The sequence below is a fragment of the Pectinophora gossypiella genome, chromosome 15 (genome assembly GCF_024362695.1).
Source record: "Pectinophora gossypiella chromosome 15, ilPecGoss1.1, whole genome shotgun sequence".
Classification (NCBI taxonomy): domain Eukaryota; kingdom Metazoa; phylum Arthropoda; class Insecta; order Lepidoptera; family Gelechiidae; genus Pectinophora; species Pectinophora gossypiella.
In genome coordinates, this window is record NC_065418.1 from 5,706,926 (window position 1) to 5,731,106 (window position 24,181).

A 24,181-nucleotide genomic window follows, 5' to 3' on the forward strand; every position below is an offset into this window, starting at 1 on the left:
GCCGTTTAGGCTGTGCGTTGATATGTCAGTCAGTCAGTTTCTTATGATATAATGTTGTTGTCTTTTTTTGTGTGTGGCGTCCTTTCTTCTATTCTATTCTAAACGTCACATATTAAAGCTTATCTTAGGCTAATAGAAAAAAAACACCACATACTCTGGAATAATTTATTTCAGTATTGTAAAATAATATGCGATATTTACAAAATTATACCTAAAATAATCTTAAAATCCATCACAAAAGAGTTGCTTATCGATCCTTTCCACTAGCCGTTACTAACCATTAACCCTTATTCTAACCCTTCTTAATCAATTTCAATGGAAATATCTCATTTTGACAGCCTTCTAGCTACCCGTATGTATGTATAAAGTTGTTACAAGAACAGATGTCACACTTGAAAAATATTTTTATTTACTTTACACCTTATAGCTTACGCCTTATTAGCCTTACGTGCGAATATCGATAGTGTATATTTAACCTGCTGATGATATTCGGCAGCGACTCAACCAAAGGCGCTATGGCAGTGAATGAATGAATGATATTAGAATGAACAAGTTCTAACTGGATTATTGCACAAATATTTATAACGTGTTGGTTTCATTGTCGTTGCCACCACCGGCGCCCCCCCCCCCCCCCCCGCTCTGACAGCTGTCGCTCAGTACGTGGTCGTGTAACTCTTTAAAAATAGCTCATATATATAAGCTCACGATTATATCGCCATTGGTGTAGTTACATCAATCGCAAGATGAACTAAGTACTCACACCCCTCCGAGCTGTATATACAAGGTGTAAGTGACATCGTAACGAAAACTTTGAGGGATGATTCAGGTCATGATTCTGAGTTGATATCAAGTGGAATTTTCCGTCGCAAAAGTTTGGTATTGAAAATAATTAAAAAAAAACAAAAAAAAAACATGAATTTTCCGACAGGAAATTCCACTTCATCCCCCTGTATATTCGTTACGATGTCACTAACACCCTGTATAGAATAACAGCCGTCAGAACATTTTCCTGATATGTCTAGTCTGTAGGTATAGCTTACATCTGTCTGCCTTGCTGCCTAATCAAACTCCACATACATAGTAAATATCAATTATATTATAATCATCATCATAATGGTGCTGATTCCAGAACACACCATCTAGTTTTATTTTAAGTTATAAATGTAATTTTCCACCGAAAAGGCAAGGGACGGGTAATCGACAGGCATCTTCTTCTATCCCGTGGGTTGTGAGGTGGATTACCAACCCCATCAACCCTGGTGTCCAGGTGACAGGCGTAAAAATTATGGAATACACGTCAATTTTAGGCATTTAAAAAACCCTCACTAAATGTTAGGTACATTGGCCAGTAACCCGATAGATTTAAGATACACACGTCAAACTTGTTGCATATCAGCGTAATGCTTATTTTATTCGCCCGGGTTAAATACGTTCACTCAGATTTCATTTTAAAATTAACACTTGTCAATCATCCGTTCCTTTCCTTTTCGGCGGATAAGAAAATAACGGGTATACTTGTAACTTAAAATAAAATTAGGTGTTTGCAGAATTCGGGGACAATATTATGGTTACAGTAATGCAATTTGAAGAGGCTGCCCGACTGGAGCCTAAATTAAGCAACCCGTATTTTACTAAACTATATTTTATGTGGTGTAGCGTTATTAAATATATCCTACCTATCACATCTGTTACTAATAACAACTTTATCATACAAACGACTTCTCATTCTTTCCACGATTTAATTTCACTTTCATATAAAAATATAGAATAATAATATGGTGAAATTAAATTAAATGACAAGCAAGGAATTCGGTTGTGTCCTTAATTCTACTGAGTACTAGGGATATGCATTTTTTTAAACAAAACGATACAGTTGATTTAGCTTTGAACGCTTAATAAGAACGCCAATAAACTTTGAAAAAAAAAAAAACAAAAAGTTACTTTAAAAGTTTATAGTTGTAAAATAATTGAATTCAAAAAGTTGCTAGGGAAGTCTTGTGACCATAAAATATTAAAAACTAGGATGGTAAACTAAATTCAAGAATCTCATTATAGTGTACGTATAGGGTTGTCAAGTACTGATAATATATCTTTAAATAATTACTTTTACATAATTCTCAATCTTTGTTTCAATGGTTTTAGATTCACAACAAAATATAATCATAACAATAGGTATACATGGCAAATTAAAATGATGTAAGTACATATCTTAAACACTAAAAAACTTGTTAGACCGACTTGAACGATTGAGCACTCGATTCCTAAAGAAACTAGATATTATGCTGAGTATAGTTAAAGCTAAAACCTAATACCGTCTTCTTATTGTGAAAACCTTGTAAGATCAGTTTTGAAAAATTACATGCTGTTGTGATTTTTATTATCGAAACCTCGCAAATAAAACACACTTCGTAAAAAAATGTTGGGGAAGAGTGGGTGTATACACCACAGTTGCAGGTAGATGCAAGCGTGACGCTATGTTATGTTATTTTGTAAAACTTCGCGATAGACACGCCAATTTCAATCGGTAAAATTTTAGTAACTAGGGTGTCCATATCGAGGCTAGATAGATAAAAACATTTATTTGGTCTACAGACACACATGCATACAAAAAGAAAAGATTAGATACAGACAACCAATCAACAGAGACGAAGCTCTGTATTAAACACGCCAGGTATGTATGTGTGCTGCAGCAGCGCAAATCAGTCATAGCTCAGCGTAAGTTTTTGCTCTCACGATCAATATGCTGATTTTCAGCTACAACACGGCTGGAGGTTTTGTTGATTTTTCAAAAAGGCGCTTACGAATTTTTCATTTTAAGACGACGATATACAAATAAATAATAGAAATTACCTACCCTCTACATTATTATATTACTTTGAGATTTGTTGTCACTAGTGGGTTTATCTTTGATAATAATTAAATAGGTAAAAACCTTGGAAAAAAATGTGACAGCCCTAAAAATTATAGGAAGGAAATTAAGAAAGAACGTGGGTCGTTTATACGCTTATTGCAAGTAAGATACAGTGCTAGTTTTAGATAGCAATGCCATATAATCGATAGTGAAACTGTTTATTAAACTACCTTAAAAATCAGAATATCAATAGCACTGCATTAGTCGTACAATATTGTATTTGGACTATCGAAATCTTAGCGACTATCACGCCGAACTAGTGAGGAGATATGGACTGTTGTGGTTGAAAACTAAATCACTTTTGTCTTACTTTCGTCCTACACATAAAATAGGTAGTTTCCAACTACTCAAATCAGTTCCTTTTTACTAGACGTCAAAACACGAAATTACTATGGAATTTGTATGAATAAGCAACCTGCGACGTCATAGAAAAACGTGACTAAATGACATAAATAAGTTAAATAGAAAAAAAAAAAAGTTTTATTACATTTACGAGTAGATCTGTCTAAGTAATAATCAGAATTTCATAATTTATCTTTGATCTTGGAAACTACCCATTTGTTCCGACTGCCGACAATCGTCACCAAAGTCAAATTAAAATAAGATTATATTAAATAAAACATTTATATTAAGGAAATCAACCAAACTCAATATCGAATATGAATTTGTCTCTTTCAGTTTTAAATGCGTGCCTATCATAATAAGCACGGGGCTTTTTCGGGCATTTAAAAAGAATATTATTAGGCATAGGTAATCCATACAAAACGCCTAATAATTAAAAAAAATATACGTTATCTATATTGTAAAAATATGTTGAAATAGGTATCCCCAACAAGTCTATTCAATTATTTAAATATCAATCTCCTTATACCATGAGTAAAAAAAAGCATTGCAAAATTTATAACATTATAACACTGATTTATTTCATCTTTATTACCTACAATCTACATAGAGGCCCTGTTCACGTTCGATATCAAGTTTTCACAGTATCAGATTGGAATTGATCTTAAAGCTAAATTTTAATGTCATGGAATGGAAGTACTGCAATAAATATTGCTATTTTCTGACATCTTATCGTTATTTCGTATTCGCCGACTGTTTATTTTAAGGAAGACTGGATAAATGTTATAACCAGTTATAACTATTGGTATTTAGTTTATGCCGAAGTATTACTTTACGATATGCGCACTTCGACGATTCGACAATCAAAACTAATTTAAAGTGACGCAAAGACATTAGTTAGTAGTGTAAAAAAAACTAGTTGATATATAATTACAGCTATTCGAATCAGGTAGCTGTAAAAAAAAGGCAATAGGAACGCGTGATACGTTAATAGTGCCAAAGAAGCTACCATCAAGCTATACGAGTACAAATGCCTCCACCACTGATTTGGGATACCACAGGAGCAGTCTGTCGAACATTAAGGCTTATACGATAGGCTATACCACGCGCGTGGACACTGGCCTTGGTTCGAACTGGCGAAGCAGATTAAGACTAGAATACCTATCTTCGGCCAACTTACACGACCACTTACTCTGTTATTTCTTCTTCTTATCGTGTGGGTTGTGAGGTGGAATACCAACCTCATCAACCCTGGTGTCAGGGTTATTACTGAGCCGCCAAAGGCCCCTGACATGGCTCATGTAACGACTATATACTTACACCAGTAAGTAGTAACCACACTACTACTTACTCCGGTACCACCCGACTAAAATTAGCTGGCGGGAAGCATGCTGACAGACTGCTCAGTAGTTGACCGCCAGCAGTCGTTTTAGTTTAGCGTGGTGTTGGGTTGGGGAGGGAGGGGTGTTGTAGCAGAGTCGTGTAAGTCGGCCTGTGACCTTTATTATCTATAGGTATTGAAAAACAAATTTCAGATATATCTTCAGAATGTTCACGTGAGAAAATCGATTACAAAAACACTCAAGTACCCCATTCTAAAGAAATTCGTGATGAAATTTAAATCATTAAGATTAATAAATCTTTGGCGGAAGAGAGGTTCACTAACCAGCAGTTAAATAATATTGTTTAAGTATTACAAAAAGAGTTAATCCAATACCTTTGGTTCGTTACACTTACGAATGACATTTTCAAACGGTATTTTTCCATTGTAAACCAACAAGAAATTACTCAAGCGTTTAGGTATATGACCACATATTTCATTTTTGATCGAAGCGTTTTATAGTACAGTGGATTATTTTGTTATGTGTAACTTCCCTTAAGATTGTCGATAAAGACAAAAACGCCCCGAGTACAATAGTACGGAGTTAACTACATTTTATCATTGCTTTTCTTGTTTCCACTAAGAATAAATTTAAACTCTACATACAATTGATAGCCAAACATATAGCCATCTCTTTCTTGCATTATGCAAAGGACAAAATGATACACCAATGTTTTTGGTCATCAACTTTGGCCGGAGACGTTGTTCACATCGTAAAAAATTCTAACTACTTACCAAGTCTTACAGAATATTATTTTTTCTTTAAATATTCTAATTTAATTATTAATTATTTACTGATAATACTTTACTGCGTAACTTAAAATTACAAATATACAAACAAAATTATTACCTAAATAAATTAATATAAGTATTAATAAAATTCATTAAATAATTGAAACTGTGTTAACATTACGTTCATAAATGTACATAAATGTCAATATGATGCCACAATAAATTCTTTCGAGACTAGTTTCAAATTAAATGTAATATTAATATAACAAATATAAAAACATAATGGTAAAATAATAAGCAAGATGAATTAATTTCTGTTGAAAAAATAGGTAAATGATTTCCAATATTAATACTTAACATTTTTTTACATATGTTTGAAAAAACTGTTGACATTCCAAGCAGCATTAACGATGAATTGATGACATTCTTGTTCTATATACGGATAAACGTATAGGAACTATGCACTGTGCGCTTTTTAAACTTTATAAAGGCAACATCATTAAAGGTGATGCTTTCTGATTGGATGACTGGAATGTTGCCAATTAATTATAATAAAAAAGATTTTATTGGTCACGTTCACTTGGTCAAGGTTTTGTTATTTTAGTAGCAAACTGAAAACCTTGTTTTTGTCAGTAACACTAAGAAAAGCAGTTCTTAATAAATATAGATCTATAGAAAATATTTTTACTAGGCCATGTATTTTTTTAGTGCGTTCGTAATTTATTGATATAGATACCAGTCTATAAATTACTACAATTCTGAAATTGTTAGTCATTGACCAATCTTAAGTCGACCTTTGATTGCTTGATACCATAAAGTCAATTTGACGTTTCATCATTTTACACAGTAGAATGACGATACAATTAGGTATGTGTACATACATATCATAGCATTGAGCGACTTTCCAGCTCGCGTTTTTACATAAAAAAATAGTAGATGGCGCTATATACCTTTAACGGGAAAATTGCCTTTTTTATCATGGGTACATAATTATTCAAGAATATACTCTAAAGGCAGCGGTATATATAGAAATAAATGTGCTTGATATTAGAATCAGTTTTGTATATAATTATGTTGTTATCTATATTGCTTCTATTTATTTTAATCAGAATGATGTGATGTGCTTGGGTGTAAATTGTAATAACAAGCCCTTTTACCCCTATAGTCATTCATACCCAAAACAAAGATAAAAATATGGATATATCTGTTATCTATGAAACTAGAACGTTAAACGAAGGCAACAACGCCATCTATATTTTTTTGGGAACGTCGAAAGTCCCCCATTGAAGAGTCACCCTATTAAAGTACCTTCAATATAAGATTTATTGATAATTGCACTTAATCGTATAATCTTAAGAATCTAGGTAATGTATTATGTAGACCTGATAATTATTGAAACTACTGCACAGGGTGCGCGCGCATTTCCGGTCTAGCGGCAAAACTATCATAGTTTAAATGTTCACGCACTTTATACACAGCGCAGACACTTCATACAAAAAACCTCGTTTTACACAAGCACTACACATGTACGTTATCGTATACGTGCATCTGTGTGTGTGACGTCTGACGCCCACACGATTGAAGACTAAAGTAAGACCGAGGGGCGAGGTAAACCTATCTCAGCTGCTGGCGGGGAGCGGAGGGTTGACGTTCTTTACGTGGTATTATTCAAATCAATCGATACGTGATTCAATGTTAAATAATGTAAAAAAAAAATACCTTATCAATTTAGTTTTCCGAAAACTATTATAATTATTGCAAGTTTATATAACCGCTGCGCTGCGTAGAACTTGCGCGGCGCGAATCAGGCCATATTATGATGGAAAGTACAATTATTAAGTATATCCGCGGGTGATACGCGGACTTTGAATGCGCAGACACATTACATAAACATAAAACATGACATTACACCTGGTAATATATATACATTATAGATGCATCCCGTGCTCAGCGGTGAAGAAAAACATCCAGTAGAAATCCACATTTCCGAGAAATGTTTTTCGGTATGTGACCTAACCTAATAATCCGGTTTTTCCTTCGCGGGTTGGAAAGGCAGACAGGCAGTCGCTGCGAAACTTCAGGTTAGGTAAGCGGACCATGTGAGAAACGGGACTACGCTAGGGACATCATGACATCAATATTTATGTTAGGTATACAGTGCAGTCTAAATTTTTAGTAAAGTCGCATTGCCGCTATCCGGAAAGCGTGTACAGTCCTTTACAATATAAAAAAAATAACTGTTTGATACGGTTATCGCAAATGCAATATATAAGTATAAGTATACATGCATAATGCGATTAGTTTTGACTTCTAACTTTTACAGATTTTATTATTGAATTCCGATAATAAAGTAACTTGTGTTTGTGTCGGTCAAACGGGCCTAAACTATCACTAACGATAACCGTAACGATAATTTAAATGATTAAAAAAAAAAACAATTTATATCTCAAGGCAGTCTACGAAACTTCATCAATTTCAATTTCCCTTTGATTTGAATATACCTTATCTTGAACCAATCTTGATACAATCTTCAACGAAGAAGTATTTATTTATCATGGCCCAAGAAACGTAACATGGTTAGAATGACAGCAGGACAGAGATACAGTAGATGGCCTAGTACGAAAGAGACAAAATATGTAATTTTAATCAAGTTACGTTTTTTGGACTATAAATTAGGCAGTACCCAGACATAAATAACCACGCGTCCTTACTTTATAGTGCCCGCCTGGAAACTTATGTTACGGCACTTACTGGAGGCCTAAAAAGCCACATTGAAGCAATATTGCAATTTGCAAGTAAGTGCGCAATGTCGACAAATGTCAAATAGAATTATTGTTTTATTTATGAATTGCTTCAATGTGGCTGTGGTACAACAAAACAAGGTATGCTCAAAAGCGACAGTTAACATTTCAAAGTTCGCCGCGCTGACGTCATCTCACCTTCCGTTGTTGCCATTTTGTAAAAAATAAACTACCTACGACTAATGTTTTTAATTTACTTTGCAATTCAATTGTTAACTTAGTAAAAGATTTGCTTATAACTTTAATGTTTTTTATTTAATCAAGTGATAGTAATTAAGTACGTTAGTCAGTAATTCGCTTAATTTTCATTAAGTTGGAGATCCCAATTCAATGGTAACACTCATGTAACACTTACGTCATCAAACGAACAATGGCGGCTTTGTATATGATTGAGCATACTTTGTTTTATTATACCATGAATGTGGTACCATTTACCCCCAGATTTATGTATTTACCAGACTAATACCCGATTCCCGTTCCCAATATTAACATTAAATTGCACATTTAATATTCCGTTACGAGCGTACTTTGTTTATACGAGGGAAGTACAACAAAACAAGGTGTATGCCCGAGAGAAACAAGAGGAGTTTGCCAGGATTGGAGCAAACACAGACATACATAATATGTGGTGTATACCCAAATTCATCGACCTATATGGCAACTCTAGTTCATACCTCGATGTGACTGTCGTCTACTGGAGGGTGCGCGAGCTTCTTCGGATTGAGTATCTGTGTTCTCTGTGTACGTGTGTGCCATACATACACTTTTGTGCAGTTGTCTGCTAGAGGCTCCATCTCTGTCTGCGTGGTGAAGTATTTCAGGATCTCACTCTCCTGAAATTCAAAAATAATAATTACCAATATATAATTTTCTTGTGGCTCTGCCCGCCTTATTAGGGCTTACGGGCGTGAGTTTATGTATGTCTATACAAACAATATCATCATCATCTCCCTGGCGTTATTGAACAGTAATGGGCAATATAATGTACCCACTTTAGGACTCTGTCGCACTAACATATTTAACATTGGCATGTATTTAAATCGATATCTGTATATTCCCTTTTTTCGATCAAATTATTTGAACGTTCCACCAAAAATACTAACTTGCACACTAATTTTGCACACTAAATAATGTGAATTGCATATACTGTTTAAAGTTATTTGCAAAACTGTTTTACTGAACGGATCACAATTATTAAAATGATTATCTAATAATTCCTGAGTTCAACAAATACAGTACAACTTTCTAAAGGAAAACCATCATCTAATTTACTTTTAGGGACATCGTTTATTCTAAATAAAACCCAATTTAATCTGTCATGTTCATATAATTAGGTACACATAAAAAATCATTAAGTGCTAACTTAACATGGACTAAACTTTGGCACACTGAATGGTTACTCAATTTAGGGTCGGGGTGTCGCAAAAAGGGTCCCATACAAAAGTAGGATTTAGATTTTTTTTACAAAAATCGCCAAATGTGGATGTATTAGGGTGGGGGGAAACCACGGGTGACCTTAGATGACTTTGGGAGGTCATTGACCTTAAAGGTCAAGGTCACTTATCCAAAATCATAAATATTACCATTATACCAATTTTATAAAGTAAACCTTCAAAATCAGTGACCTTAAAAGGTCTTCACCGCCGCCTCTCGGCCCTTCGGGCCTCGATGGTCACAAGTAACCTAACCCACTCGGCTATATGGCGGGGGGCTCGCTTTGCTCGCCCCCCTGCCATACAGCCTTCGTAACCTATATCTACAGTGTCGGGGTGCCGCGAATTTCCGTGCTCGCTTCGCTCGCACCCGTGACTGCTGTCGTTACGAAACAAATCTTCACCGCCGCCGTTTGAGGTGCAGGCCCTAACATGTTTTTCAGTAAAACAGAGAAACAACAAGAAAATAAAGTTAGGTGAAAAGTATTTTAGTTGCACGATAAGTCAATTTGTAGACGTTTTTTGATAATGGAAATTAATTTTATTGTGGTGCACTTTTTAGATATCGGTTTTAGAAATTCTGTTGTAAGATTGTACAATTTAGTGTGCAAGTTAGTATTTTTGATAAGCAATTCGAATTTTTGTTTCACAAATAATATATCCGATGTACGAATGATATTTTTGGTGTGAATCCGGTTAAAAAGGTCATCTCGTTTTGTATGATGTTTAAGTTTTTTTTTTGTGTGACATGTTCAGTTAATCAATTGATTTTTTTGCATAGCATTCAGTTTTCTGGTATGCATTCAGTTAAATAGTGGAGTTACCCAGTGTGCTGAAAAATTATACAGATGTGCATTTAATAATATCCCTTTAACATTTAGTGAGACTTACAGTGCAATTTGTCAAAAAACATAATGTGACATGGTACCAAAGTGTATGCATACTGATACTCGTGACCGTACAGAGAGTAACATAAGTAACTTACTTAGAAACGCACATTGGTATGCTCTTGTTACCAAACTAGGGATATACCTGTATCTTATGAGACAATCGAGCTCATAAGTATTATTTGCAGGTGCCATTGGCGGCTCAATAATAATCCACCAGGCTTGATGAGGTTGGTCATCGAACTCATAACCCACACGATAAAAGAGTATTATTTAAATTTTGAACCATTATTTGTATGTAAAAGCAGATAAAAGCAGCCTGTACGTGCATGTTTAGTTTAGTTAATTTTGTAATAGTTATGTAGGCATTATTGATAACACGCGACATACGGGTCTAAGGTCAGTCTGTAATGATACAATATCAGCTTTCACTGAATTTAACTGTTACAATTGTGCTAGAAAACAAAGTTGCAGTCATGTACCTATCACTTTTGAAAAATTATGACTATTTTCTGATTGGCCGTTGGTCCCGGTTATTAGCCGTAAAAACACCTCCACCAACCCGCATTGGAGCAGCGTGGTGGAGTATGCTCCATACCCCCTCCGGTTGATTGAGGGGAGGCCTATGCCCAGCAGTGGGACGTATATAAGCTGTTTATGTTATGTTATGTGATTGTCTGAAAATAAGATGAACCGTGCTTCGGAAGGCACGTTAAGCTGTTGGTCCCGGTAAATTACGTTCATCAAAAAAAGTAGAGGGATTGTAAAATATACTTCTGAAATAAATATTGACACGTGTAACATGTAATTTAATTTACATGTGTAGTTTTGATAAACAAATTCTTGAAATCATGAAAATTTTTACAAGTACAATTCTTCTGATACAGGGTTTGTAAGTTTTGATAAACACAAACAGGGCACAGCTCCTCGTCAAGGAGGTTTGCGCCCAACTGGGCACCCTCATGCTTATCTTATATTTTGTACCGGGTGAAGACCCTCAGCGCTCCCCATTTGTCCGGCCAAGAAGTTAATGCCATTTGCGACAAATCTACAATAAGTCACGTCAAAATACGACTATCGATATTGACTTATCGACCGGAATTACTAGTATAAGCGTCATCATCATCATCAGCCGTACGACGCCCACTGCTGGGCATAGGCCTCCCCCAAGGATCTCCACCAGATCGTCCAGGTAGTCGTCTTCCAGGTAGTATAAGCGTGATCTAATATAAATTTATATGTATCTAAATGTCTAAAATAGGTCATCATCACCAGCCCATTAACGTCCCCCCTGCTGGGGCACGGGCCTTCCCTATGGATGGATAGGGAGATCGGGCCTTAAACCACCACGCGGGCCCAATGCGGATTGATGGTTATTAACGACTGCTAATGCAGCCGGGACCAACGGCTTAACGTGCCTTCCGAAGCACGGAGGAGCTCGAGATGAAAACTTTTTTTTTGTGGTCAACCATCCTATGACCGGCCTTTGCGAAAGTTGCTTAACTTCAACAATCGCAGACCGAGCGCGTTTACCGCTGCGCCACCAGCTCGTCCTAAAATAGGTACGTAATTATTTTATCTTTATGACATTCGTTTAGCTACTAATCATGAAAATTAACATGTTGATAAGGAAGTCGCGTTGCACAGGCATGGATAACAGCATTCGTGATAAGAATAAGCAAATAATAACTTTTGTACTTTTATGTTCATTTTTAGGTTAGGTTAGGTTAGTGTTAGTTTTAGTTTCAATCCTTCCCGATCGTATTCGGCCACAGCGACTCGACAACTAATGAGAGCGTCGTTCGTGTGCTCTCAAGTGACTGACATATCCGATCTTAGCATTAAATGTACGACCGCATTCAATGCACGTCAGCACTCCTCCTAAATAATTACAATTTATGGCAGCACGTGGTCGCGCCTTGAGCTCGTCTCGTTTTGTATCGAGTTTCCGAAGTCTCTCCTTCTCGAAGTCGAACACCTTGGTGTTCACTGTACGCCTCCATAACGGCCGTTCAGCTGCCTTCACCTCCCATTTCAACGGGTCTACGTCACATTGTTCATCAGTTGTTCGTCAGTTTTAGTTTACACTGCATGTCACCTAAAATAACTTCTAAACCACATGTTAGAGTTTAACAAATGAGGTGTCACTAGAAGCTTCTTAATTGACGGAATTAATTGATCAACAGACCCCGTGACGGAAGTAACGGATGTAATTCCTTTATCTTAGGGTTTAATATCAAAAGTGATTTCAAGTTGTTTTTCTGATTACTCGTAGCTCTGCCCACCCTGTTAGGGATTACGGACGTGAGTATTATAAATGTTGTGACAGAAATCCAACCTGTTTTAAGAGTTCGCTTGCTATGGCATACGACCATGGCTATCTTCTGAACATATTATATCTTATAGCTACCTATGAAAATAATTTTTCGGTAAGTTTATAAAATAAATGAGTTGTATACTTATTGGGCAGAAGGCAGGAGGGAAACCACTGCTCTATTTTTCCCTAAAAAGTAGCATGAATGATGCTACACCAACAAGAGCGCGGCTCTTAATTTAGTGTGTGTGTGTGTATACTTATTAGATGTATATTATTTCTAAACGACTTCAAAAAAAATGAGGAGGTTCTCAATTCTCGGGATTTTGCTTTTTTGGTCCGCAGGTAAGACTTTCGGGGAAATATCTTCTCGTTTCATACTTTTAAGAGCGCGATTTTCCCGTTATCGTATTTTAGTTTTATGTTCAAGCAGTCGTAAAGGTGCTGTTTATATTCGTTTATGAGTCGAGTATATTGCAAGATGATTATTTACACATCAAAATGTTGAAAATCGTTTTTTTTATGGTTCAAAGGAACGTAGTCATGAGCAATATAATGTACCCACTTTAGGACCCTGTCGCACTAACATATTTGACGTTTGGTGAGACATTACGTTCAATTAGTCAAAAAAGTTAATGTGCCATGGTACCAAAGTGTATACATATTAATGCTCGTGACCGTACAGACTGGAATAGCTTTTCAGAGTCTTGTCATTTCTACATCAGCCAAAACATTAGGTGTATCTTACCGCCTTACAAAACGAAGGTTTAAATGAAGGAAGGTGCCATGAAAGACGACGCAGCATAGAATTATTATTACTTGTCAATTAGTTCCAATTGAAATCCATGGACTTCTTCCGTGGCGCAGACCATGCTTTAAACCTGGTATTATCTAGGCGGTTAGTTTCCAATGCTACAGTAAATAGGACACTTGGTAACGTGAAACTATAGTACCTCATCCGTCCGCTTACTTAACCTGAAGATTTGACAAATTCGGGTTTTTTTACAGAAGCGACCCAACCCAAAGGAAAAATCAGCTCAATACGTGTTTCACAGAAATGTAGGCTTCCTCGCGATGTTTTTCTTCACTGAGCACGTAATAATTATTTATCATTCAAAATCGAAAATAAAATCGAAAATCGATTTATGTCCGTGCTAGGATTCGAACTTGCCACCTCACAGTGAGAGTCACGTATTCTTCCAACTGGGCCATCAGCGGGACTACACTATACGGCTACTATGGGCAAAATTAGAGTAGGTACCCAATAAAATAAAAAAAAAACAAATTCAAACTAACCTGAAATCCTGACTGCACTTTTCTGGAAAACTTAGCGTCTGGAAAGTCAAGGAAGAGAGTGGCATTGATGGCGAATCCCGCCATGTCGATAGGGAAAGGCCGGAACGGCTTCCACACCGCATTGAACCCCTTGATCTTCCCCGTCTCCCCCACAAGCGGCATCTCCACCCGCATCCCACCAACCAGCCCCACAGGCCACGCCCCTACTTTATTTATTTTTCGCATCTGTAATTTTAGAAAAAATAATTTTTTCAATTTGATAAACAATACTTACGAAGTAGGTATCTGTAATAGTCTTCTCGCCTGCCCGTTATCGGCTGCGGCGACTATATAAACAACTAAACTATATAAATTGGTTGATGTCGCTTTGGGCAGTAGAGAATAATCTTAAATGTTATATTTAATTTCATTTGTATAAGTTAGTATACATATTTGTGAGCACCTATGAGGGTGACATATTCTATTTAGAAACATAACATAACATAAATAGCCTATAGTATACGTCCCACTGCTGGGCACAGGCCTCCTCTCAATCAACCGGAGAGTATGCGTGGTGGAGTATGCTCCATACCCTCTATTTAGAAAAAACCCTCCAAAATAAAGATAAAAATAAATAAATTAGAAAACAGCAATTTTAATATAATGATAAATTAGTAGGTCAAATAATAGGTCTAGGTAAGTATCCCATCCTCCCATTCTGGGCCATATAGTCAATTACCACGATCAGCAGGGCTAACATGCGCAACTTGATAAAATTATCGATCGATTCATTGAATTTTGTCAAAATCGATAAGTTTGTTTTTTCTCTAACATGCGTATTTGTTTTCACATAATAGCACCAATCGACAAAACGACATAATTATATGTATAGATAGTGGCCATACGCTTGCCCATCTTCCTTTAAAAAATAAAATAAATAAATAAACATCAATGAGTTTACTAACACAGTTGGATCGACCATTACAGACGGCGATAGGGCTCATCACCTATCACGTTGGTCTAACAGTAAGCTCGCTGACGTGAGGTTAGTTCATCTTGCGACGGATGAACCTCTGACTACCTCATTTCGGATATAGTCGAGAGCTCATAGTATGTAATTTCAATAAACCACAAATTAAACGTCAATCGAAGTATTTTTGTATTGTCACAGCAACATAAGTTTTAAATCAAAAAATGAGGACTAAATCCACGCCGAATTCCCTTTATCTACACCGGAAGGGATCCGGCGAGACGATAAGGGACAAATAAACGCAATTGAAAAAGAAATTACATTTTATTTTTATCTGATATTCAAAAGCAAAAAAGCCGGTTATGGCAACTTTATAAGTTACACATAATTTTTAACACCACTCAGATATAAAATACGAAAGGTCACTCACTCACTGACTAACTCAATTATCACGAAATCTAAGTAAGTAACTAAAATTTTTTACGAGTTTCAAATTTTGCATGGGGGTTTTTAGGACGTAGGCGCTCGATAAGACGGGATTTGGCGAAATTCAGCCCCCCTAAGGGAGTAAAAAGGGTGGCCAACTTTGTATAAAACTTCTATGGTTTTAATCACGGAATAGAAGAAAGGGTTTTAATAGTAGCGTTTCACGAGATCAAGGTCGCGGGTAACTGCTAGTTGTGTATAAAAATGGCCCCAATTCTTGCAGACACCACCTAATTTTAAGTTATACCTGTCATTTTCTTATTCGCCGAAAAGGAAAGGGACAGATGATTGAAAACAGTTAATTTTAAAATGAATGAGTAACCCGGGCGAATAAAATAGGCATCTCGCTCATATGCAACCCGTTTGTCAACTTAATTTTGTCGGGTTATTGGCCAATCTACAATTTTGAAAGGGTTTTTGAAATTTCTACCTAAAATTGACTTGTGTTCCATAAATTTTATGCCTGTCATTACCCGTCCCTTTCCTTTTCAGCGGATAAGAAAATGACAGGTATAACTTAAAATAAAATTAGATAGTGTGTACAGGAATCAGCACTATTGTGGGCAAAAATCTTAGCAGGATAGATAAGGTGGATATGTGGAGTATTTTTTTACATGAACTTGTAGTTACAATTTGATAATACTGATAACGCATGTTACGTTTGTATGAGGAGTCACTGATATAGCTGTTAGCCTGTTACCAGGTCTATCTCTACCATTGGGCACTCTAGGTAAGTGCTCAGGGTTCCGATATTGATAGGGTTGTGTGTGCCCCTAGTTTCCGCCAGATCTCTAGTTAATAAATCAAGAATCATGCTTCATTCTGCCTGTTTTAACAGAGCATTTTTTTAACGTCAATGGTTGACTTCAAGAACGTCTAAAACCCTGTGCCGACTTTTTTCTTGCAGCTACTTTTCGCTACAGCTACGTGAAAAGCTGCAGTAATTTAGGCAGATGAAATGTTGGTTATGTAAAAACGGACGATTGAAAGTCTAACTATTTTATGAACTAAATCATCCTCATCATTCCAATGTAGGTACCCAAGGCCGCCATACGAGTATAAGACACTGGCTACATAATTATATATAGACTATGATAACCTTATCAAGTAGTTTCTAGTAAGTCAATCAAGTTCATTGACTTGAAACTGTATAGGTCAAGCGACAGTTGTAGGCCAAAATAATTTTGTTAGCTTATAAACGGCGTAATGGCATAACTGGTCGTGCAAATATATTACAGTTTGTTTTGCAGAGCGTGCCAGTTCTAACATCATACTGAAGGCAATAATGGACGCGATTGGAATGGATACGATTCTCCCATAATCAGTAGTATGCTCGTCCTATTATCAATTCTTTATTTATAGATAGGTACAAAATAAACATAGAGCTCGAATATTAGTATCATCACCGCAGTGTTTCATAGATTAGGTTTAGAAATCATTGAATGAGCTTATGAAAGTTACATTCATTTATGCATGAAATGAAGTGAAGTAAAACCAGCGTCAAGAAAGAAGTTTAAATGAAAATAAAAATCAACCGAATTCTAAATTCATTGAAGAAGAAGAAGAAGGAAAATTATATTGTCTCACTATATTAGATTCCATATTAGGTTTTGGAATTAGAACCTTGAGTAAAAACTTAGATTTCTTTGAAGCGAGTAGAGTCAACAGTATAACTCGGACAACACTAATTCTAACAAATAACAAAGTGTGTAGACAGAAATCAGTCATACAGTTTATTTTATATACAATTGTTGTTTAAAAACAACTTCGCATTGTGGAAACGCGCGAATTCCGAGTCATTCAGTCATTAGTTTACTAGAAAATAGGATATTGTATGAATAGGATATTGTAAACAACAAAACAAAAGCAGAAGTAAATAAAAACATTATTTGAAAATAACACATTCTACGCGGGAACATTTTTCATATGCCCCTTTTTAGGGAAACTTTATGGACGACTCAACATCTTAGCGTTTCCTCGGGGTCCGCTTATCAAGGATTTGACAGTTTTTTTACAAAAGCGATCTGCATGTCTGCCCTTCCAACCCGCGAAGGGAAAACCCGTTGAATACAATAAGGCCACATACCCCCAAATTTTCTATTCTTCTCACGATATTGTTTCATTCACCGCTGAGCATGAAAACACTTATAGACGAACAATAATATTGTAATATTTTCGCGACCTAAATAGGTGTATTACCTAAATACAAAGTATTATAATAGTAGATACTTTTCGTACTTCTCTATATATATTTTTTGTACACAATAGGACAGTCAAAGATACATACAAAGGAAACATCAATACAGGTGAGCTTTGACTAAAATATGGCTATTGGTCTATTTTACTTATATATAAGTTAACCTAAAAAGGAGCATATCATATTTATTTATTTATTTATTTATTGCAACACACAACAGGACATTGACAATACATGATAAAATATACAGTTACAAACAAAAATAGTCAGTCAACATCCCAAACAGGGTGCGTTGACAGCATGAAAAATCATATAGCAACTAAAAAGAGGTAAGGAAAAAAATAAAAATAAGATTACAAATCAAAAAACAAAACGACTTCAGTTTTTGATTGATTTTAGACTTTTGATAATTTGTGTTCTAAATGTTCCAAAATTATTAAAAATATCCAAATTTTTATCCATGGAGGCGACATTATTGTAAAACCGACACATGCGTATGATAGGAATATTAATTAATATATTCGTATTTCGTTAATGCGACCTGATTCTAGCCAAATTACCTATTATAAATTACAAAGCATATTACCAATTGGTACCCGTAAAATACCTATGTCTTGTTGATATTAGTAAAATCGCAAGGACATACCTCGTCAAACACTTTCAGAGAATAGGTATTGTCATCATCCATGAAATATACAATGCCTCTTTTGTCCGTAGCTTGCTGCAAATGTTTTCTGAGCCAGTCTAAGGCGAGATTCCTCTGTTCCACCCCGCTTGCCTGAAAAAATTATAAAATATCTAAGAATTATGTCAGTTTAGCATTCCGTTTCAAAAATGCAACACATTTATACCCATTAAGTTAGTTATCTGTATACAATAGAGTACAATCGTGTATTAAATATACATAAACCGCACAAAATGATATAACTACCCACCTAATAAACGAAAAAACAGTCATGTAATACAAATAATAATAGTAGGTAATGAATCATCAGTCAATAGGTCGTATAAAGGGAATGGAACTATGACATTTTTATGTTCGGGTAATCTCGAAACCGCATGCGGTCTCTACTGCTATGGTCTGCATTGTTCCAAGAAGACTACAATGTTAAAATTGTATTCAGACGAAGCCGTGTGAAGTTGCTAGTGTAAAAATCTCTCAAAACTTGCCATTGGCGTATCGCAAACCGCGGAAGCCAGAGGAGACAAAAGGTAAACATATATTTAAATAATAGACAACATAAATGAAAAGAAAGAAAAGATGGTTCGTGATGGTTTTAGAAAAAAAAGAACATCCGTGTATTCTCCCACTGAATAATTTAATCTATATCCGAACATTAGATAGGTACTGCTTTACCCAACTGCAAAAATGATATTTCCCAATAAATATGTATTAAATTAAAATAGTTCATAACCCAAAACAAATCTTTAAAGCCAATTGTTAATCTAAGCCACTTTCGAAAAAGGTCACTTGATAGGTAGTTAAAACCTCGAAAATTATGTCGCTCTACATTATTTGAGCGGATCGAATTATGGTTCTGATAATCCACACCTGCTTATAAGCAATTAGGTAGTGGGCACCTACTATTAATTAACATAATGGACTCAATACTACTGAATTTACAGTAATAGGTATAATCATAATTATTTTATCAAGTGACCTTTTGACAAAAAACGCGTGTTAATAATTACTTCATGTTGTTACAAATATTGAATAAAATTCCTTTCTTAGTCAGAATTTTAGAACAACGCACACTGTAGTTTTGATAATACTATTTGATCAACAATATTAACTAGATAGCGCCTCACTAACTAAAACACTGGCAAATATGGCACTGTTCGTAGGTACCTATATTTCATTTTACTTCCTTTCAAAATTCAGATACACAAAAACGATCTAAATCTAGGATGGTCACGATATTACATTAAAACCTAAATATAGGTATGAGTTATCGACAAAATACAGTCATCAGTCAACAAGTTGTTATTTCCCAGGTCATTTTTTATCCATATTTCTAACCCTTAGTTATCTTAGTTGTAGTATTGTTGATCGAAGCGCTAAATCCAGAATGATTATTTACCTCTATCAAATTGAATTTATGAGTAAAAAATGACGATTAGCTACATAAATTATAACAACATGAAAATCCAGCACAACCAATTCAAACAATATACAAACAGAATCACCCAAAAATACCAGTTTTTGGCCTACATACACAATACCAACTTTGGTTGGCGTTTGATGTTCTATACAGACAGATATTGATATCCATTACCTGAAATATTTATAGAGGACAATATTTTACTATTAGTCAAGCATGAACGCGCAGTGAGTTTCTTCGTAACCAACTATAATTTTTTGTGTGGAGTAGGTCTTAGTGTGAGCTGTGGTAGCCCAGTTGGTAGAACGCTTGCCTCTCACTTTGAGGTCGCAGGTTCGAATCCAGCACAGGCCTAAACCAATGATTGTCGAATTTGTTTTCGAACTGCTCGGATCATAAATGGAAATATCGTGAGGAAAACCACATTCCTGAGAAATGCATTTTCGGAGGTAAATGACGTAACCTGTATTGGGCTGGCTTTCCCTTTACGGGTTGGAAGGTCAGACAGGCAGTCACTTCTGTAAAAAACCGGACCTGTCAAATCTTCAGGTTAAGTAAGTGGACCCCATTAATAACGGGATAATGCTAGGTATCTACTCTAGCCCCCGCGGCACAGTAAACGCACCGCACGTCGCGCATTATATAGAGGGCTTCGACCAATATAGCTTCAGCGAATTGGTCTAAACCCTCGATATAATTAGCGCCACTGTTCGCGGTTGCTGGAGGTAAGTCTAAGTAGGTATTTCCCAGTTCTGCCCTGTCTACCCATCATCATGTATCACTGTGAGTGGACAGTACAGAACTCTTAAAAAGTCAGTAAATTTGAAATAAGGTGAAATTTTGCATAAGTACCTACACACAGTTCATTTAAGGTTCAGAAAATATAAGTAATAACGTGCAGTCGCGCGATCACGGGTGGAAAGCTAATAACTAATTCCCACTATCTCATTATTTAAGAGCTGCGCTCTTGGCGGCGGAGTAATCGCCATTCCTCTCTTCTTTCCGCCAAATCCTTCACCTCCTGATATGACACGTCCTGAACCTTCCCTTCTCTTATATTAGTTTAATAAATGTTCTCCTAGGTCTACCCTTTCCTCTCTTTCCTTCTACGATGTTTTTTTATAAACGAATCGTGTCGTATCAGATGGCCAATCAATAACTATTACAGCATCCATGACCCACTGCAATCTTGAATGGTCCACACACATAATTTTTTATTGGATAAAAGATGAATTTATACAACTAAGGTCAGTTTATTAACTGGCCAATTGTGTCTGGCAAAGTAGTGAATGCCATCCACAATAAGGCACGACAGTAAATATAACAGACAAAAAGCAATAAATACTGCATTACATTATGTTTTCTCTTATTGAATTCTCGATGTATATCAGAAAGTATTAATAATTATAATTATTAATATTATTTGGATGTAGTTGTTTAGTGTCTACTATCTATCTCATTGCTGGGCAAAATAAAATAACTCTCCCTTTCAGGACAAAAGCTCTGCAAACTTTGCCGATGCTACATAAAAATAAAAATTAAAGTACATTTAATTTTTTCCACCTATCACTTCGGTTTAATAAAGTACGGTAAAATGCTGGTACTTATTTCAACAAGCGATGGCTGTACTTCTAAATAGGGATGATAGTGAGATTATTATTATATACCTATAAAATTAACACTTTCAGACACTATCCACCGGTCATTGACCTGTCATTCATAATAAGTATGACACTTGGGTCAAGATATTGCATGTAAACGCTATGTTTATGAAAGTTATAAGTAATTAATATACTAAGTACATACCGTTGAATGTTTTGCTCGATGTGTTTTAACATGAAGATGTGTATATTTCAAATTTGATTCCTTTAGCAGATTTTTTACAAGCTCCGTCTTAGTTTCAGCATCTTCAATGACAATCCAATGGAAATTCTTCACATGCATAAGAGTTTGTGATAATCTGCATATAAAAAATGAGTGTCATATTATTATTTACCTATTTAATATACAATATAATACTGAACTTTGCTAATTTTAGACGGGTTTCCATTTATTTAGCATAATTATTAATAAATGAAAAGGTAATTTTGCACATCTTTCAGATACTGCTGAACATTTTGAGTTAATGAGTTTAATAAACAATAGGTAGTAAAAGTGAATAGATTAAAAGAGTATCACCCAGTTATTGGCTTAGTCTTGAAACTAATACAACATTAATCATGGTGGTTACAAGAAAATCCTCTTAGCAAATCAATTAAATATCTTTAAATGTTCATAAAATATCAAACAACCGTAAAACATAACTATAACAGCATCGCAAATTAATTATAGCGCACTGCAGATAAAATTCTCTCGTTTTCTGTGGCAATGTGGTGCAAATAGTTATTAAGTCTACTCATTTAATTAATTGACGTATTTAAATCCATTGCCAAACACATTAGCCAAACAAAACTCGGCATTACAAGATGAGAACCAAGGGCAGGTTTAACACGACATATTCTATCATCCTCACCTCGTGAGGTCAGCCTTCTGAGCCAACCTTTTATACGTCGGAGTAATCCCATATATCGTCGGCAAAAGCGAGTTAACTTCTGTAGTAAATTGGCACTGAAAAACAGGCCTAGTATTGAAGACAAAGAATACTATAAAGATTAACATCCCGACAGCTAAATATTGCTTCTTAATGTTAACAAAAGGCATTTTATTGTCACTAAACACTTTCGTGAGCGCACTTAATTTCATCTATTCGAGCACTTGACCGAGAGCGCAGTCTCTCGACTATCAAATTTGATACATCGTTCGAAATGTTTTAAGTTATTTTTTATGAAAACTTCCGCTATGCGGCTTTCGTCGATCATCGAACTCGACGAACGAACGACAGACAGGCTCGCTGGCAGACCGACAGATTCACGGATATTGACACACGTTTGACGTTTATGTCGTCAGTGTTGCCAGTAGTGTTGCCAAAAAATCGACTGCATATCGATTTAATAATCGTTTATAATGATCCGTCAACAGAACGTGAATGACGCATCAGCTATACAAGCTAAGGAGCTAAATCTAAGCCTGAATTAATGTAGAGTAGGTGCGCGTCGCGAAAAAAGTAGCGCAGATTTTAGTGGATCTAAATCACAAGTCGTAATAATTCTATGCGTCAGATCAGAAGAACAATGAGGGACTTTCCAGGCTACTTCCCCAAAAATAATGTAGATGGCGCTGTCGAGATTTAACGTGATATTTACCCATTTTCTCATTAATCGGGTACATAATTATTCAAAAATACAATATAGGTAGGTAACGCCAGAAGCATAAACAGGTATCAAATATTATAATTATTGCTTGATATTTGGATCACATTATGTATAGAATTATGTTGCTACCTATATTTCATATTTTTTATTTTTATTACAATAATAAATAATGCGTGTAATAAAAAGGGTCATCATTTATACCCAAAAACATTGCAAAACATAAAAGATATGCTTTTTTTTTCTTTTTGGCATGACGCGGTTTGCGTAAAGAGATGCATTATTTATGTCTGTTATCTAAAAAATAAATAATAATAGTTACAGCGCCATCTACATTGTTTTTGAGGAACGTAGCCGGTAATGTCCCCATTCAAAGTTCTTTCGTGAGGCGGACTCAATCTAGCTTTAGCTCGAGGTCTGCATCCTCCAGAGGCTTTAGTACCATTCATCTCACTAGATGTCGCTAAGAGTTTGTATACTGCGACCTGGTTAGTGAGTTTGAATTTCCGAGCACCGGAAGTGGAAGCATTCCCAAAAGTAAAATATCATACGTATTCTTGTCAGTGAAAAATATCATAGAATCTTGTGCCTTTGTGCAAATATCCGATTAAGACTTACCAATGTACCTACCTATATTAGGTACTAACTTAAACTCGAGTTGAAAAGGTTACTCGTTGATTCATAATAGGTACCTACCTACCTACTTATTTATAAAAATCTAGAAAAAAAATAATGTGACAGAGATTTTACACTGCATTTTCCGCGTCAGCGCAAAAACCCCTATGCCGAAGCGAAACGGAAGGGTTATTTTATGATCATAACAGTGGAAAATCTTTCACCCAATAGAATTCGTAAACACAAATACCTACGCTGCATAGTTTTCATACCTAACAAAATAGGCTGAAAATGTTCAATTTTGCGGAAAACACGGGCTGCTCAACTTTCAGACATAATTAGCCTGAAATGTTTATTAAATCAAACTATGTACGACATTCGAGAGGGAATTTGACTAAATAAAGGTATTCTACTCGTATCTCCGCGTGGTATGCTGTAGAGTTATTGAATGCGAACGATTCGCTACGGGTATGTAGAATATACTCGT

General features: G+C 35.6%; 1 protein-coding gene across 2 annotated transcripts; it reads right to left on the reverse strand.

The window, feature by feature from the left end:
* Positions 1-623: 623 nt before the first annotated feature.
* Positions 624-22,726, reverse strand: LOC126373176 (galactosylgalactosylxylosylprotein 3-beta-glucuronosyltransferase I). Of its 2 annotated transcripts, XM_050019217.1 has the most exons (6): positions 22,344-22,726; positions 21,638-21,791; positions 19,946-20,005; positions 18,376-18,507; positions 14,098-14,322; positions 624-9,000 (listed from the first exon to the last, which is right to left on the reverse strand). In XM_050019217.1, the coding sequence occupies exons 1-6, from the start codon at positions 22,571-22,573 to the stop codon at positions 8,836-8,838; spliced, it is 966 nt and encodes a 321-aa protein (XP_049875174.1). In that variant the 5' UTR covers positions 22,574-22,726; the 3' UTR covers positions 624-8,835. The 2 variants fall into 2 exon arrangements, with proteins under 2 accessions (XP_049875174.1, XP_049875175.1); XM_050019218.1 differs by lacking the exon at positions 19,946-20,005.
* Between the last annotated feature and the right edge of the window lie 1,455 nt (positions 22,727-24,181).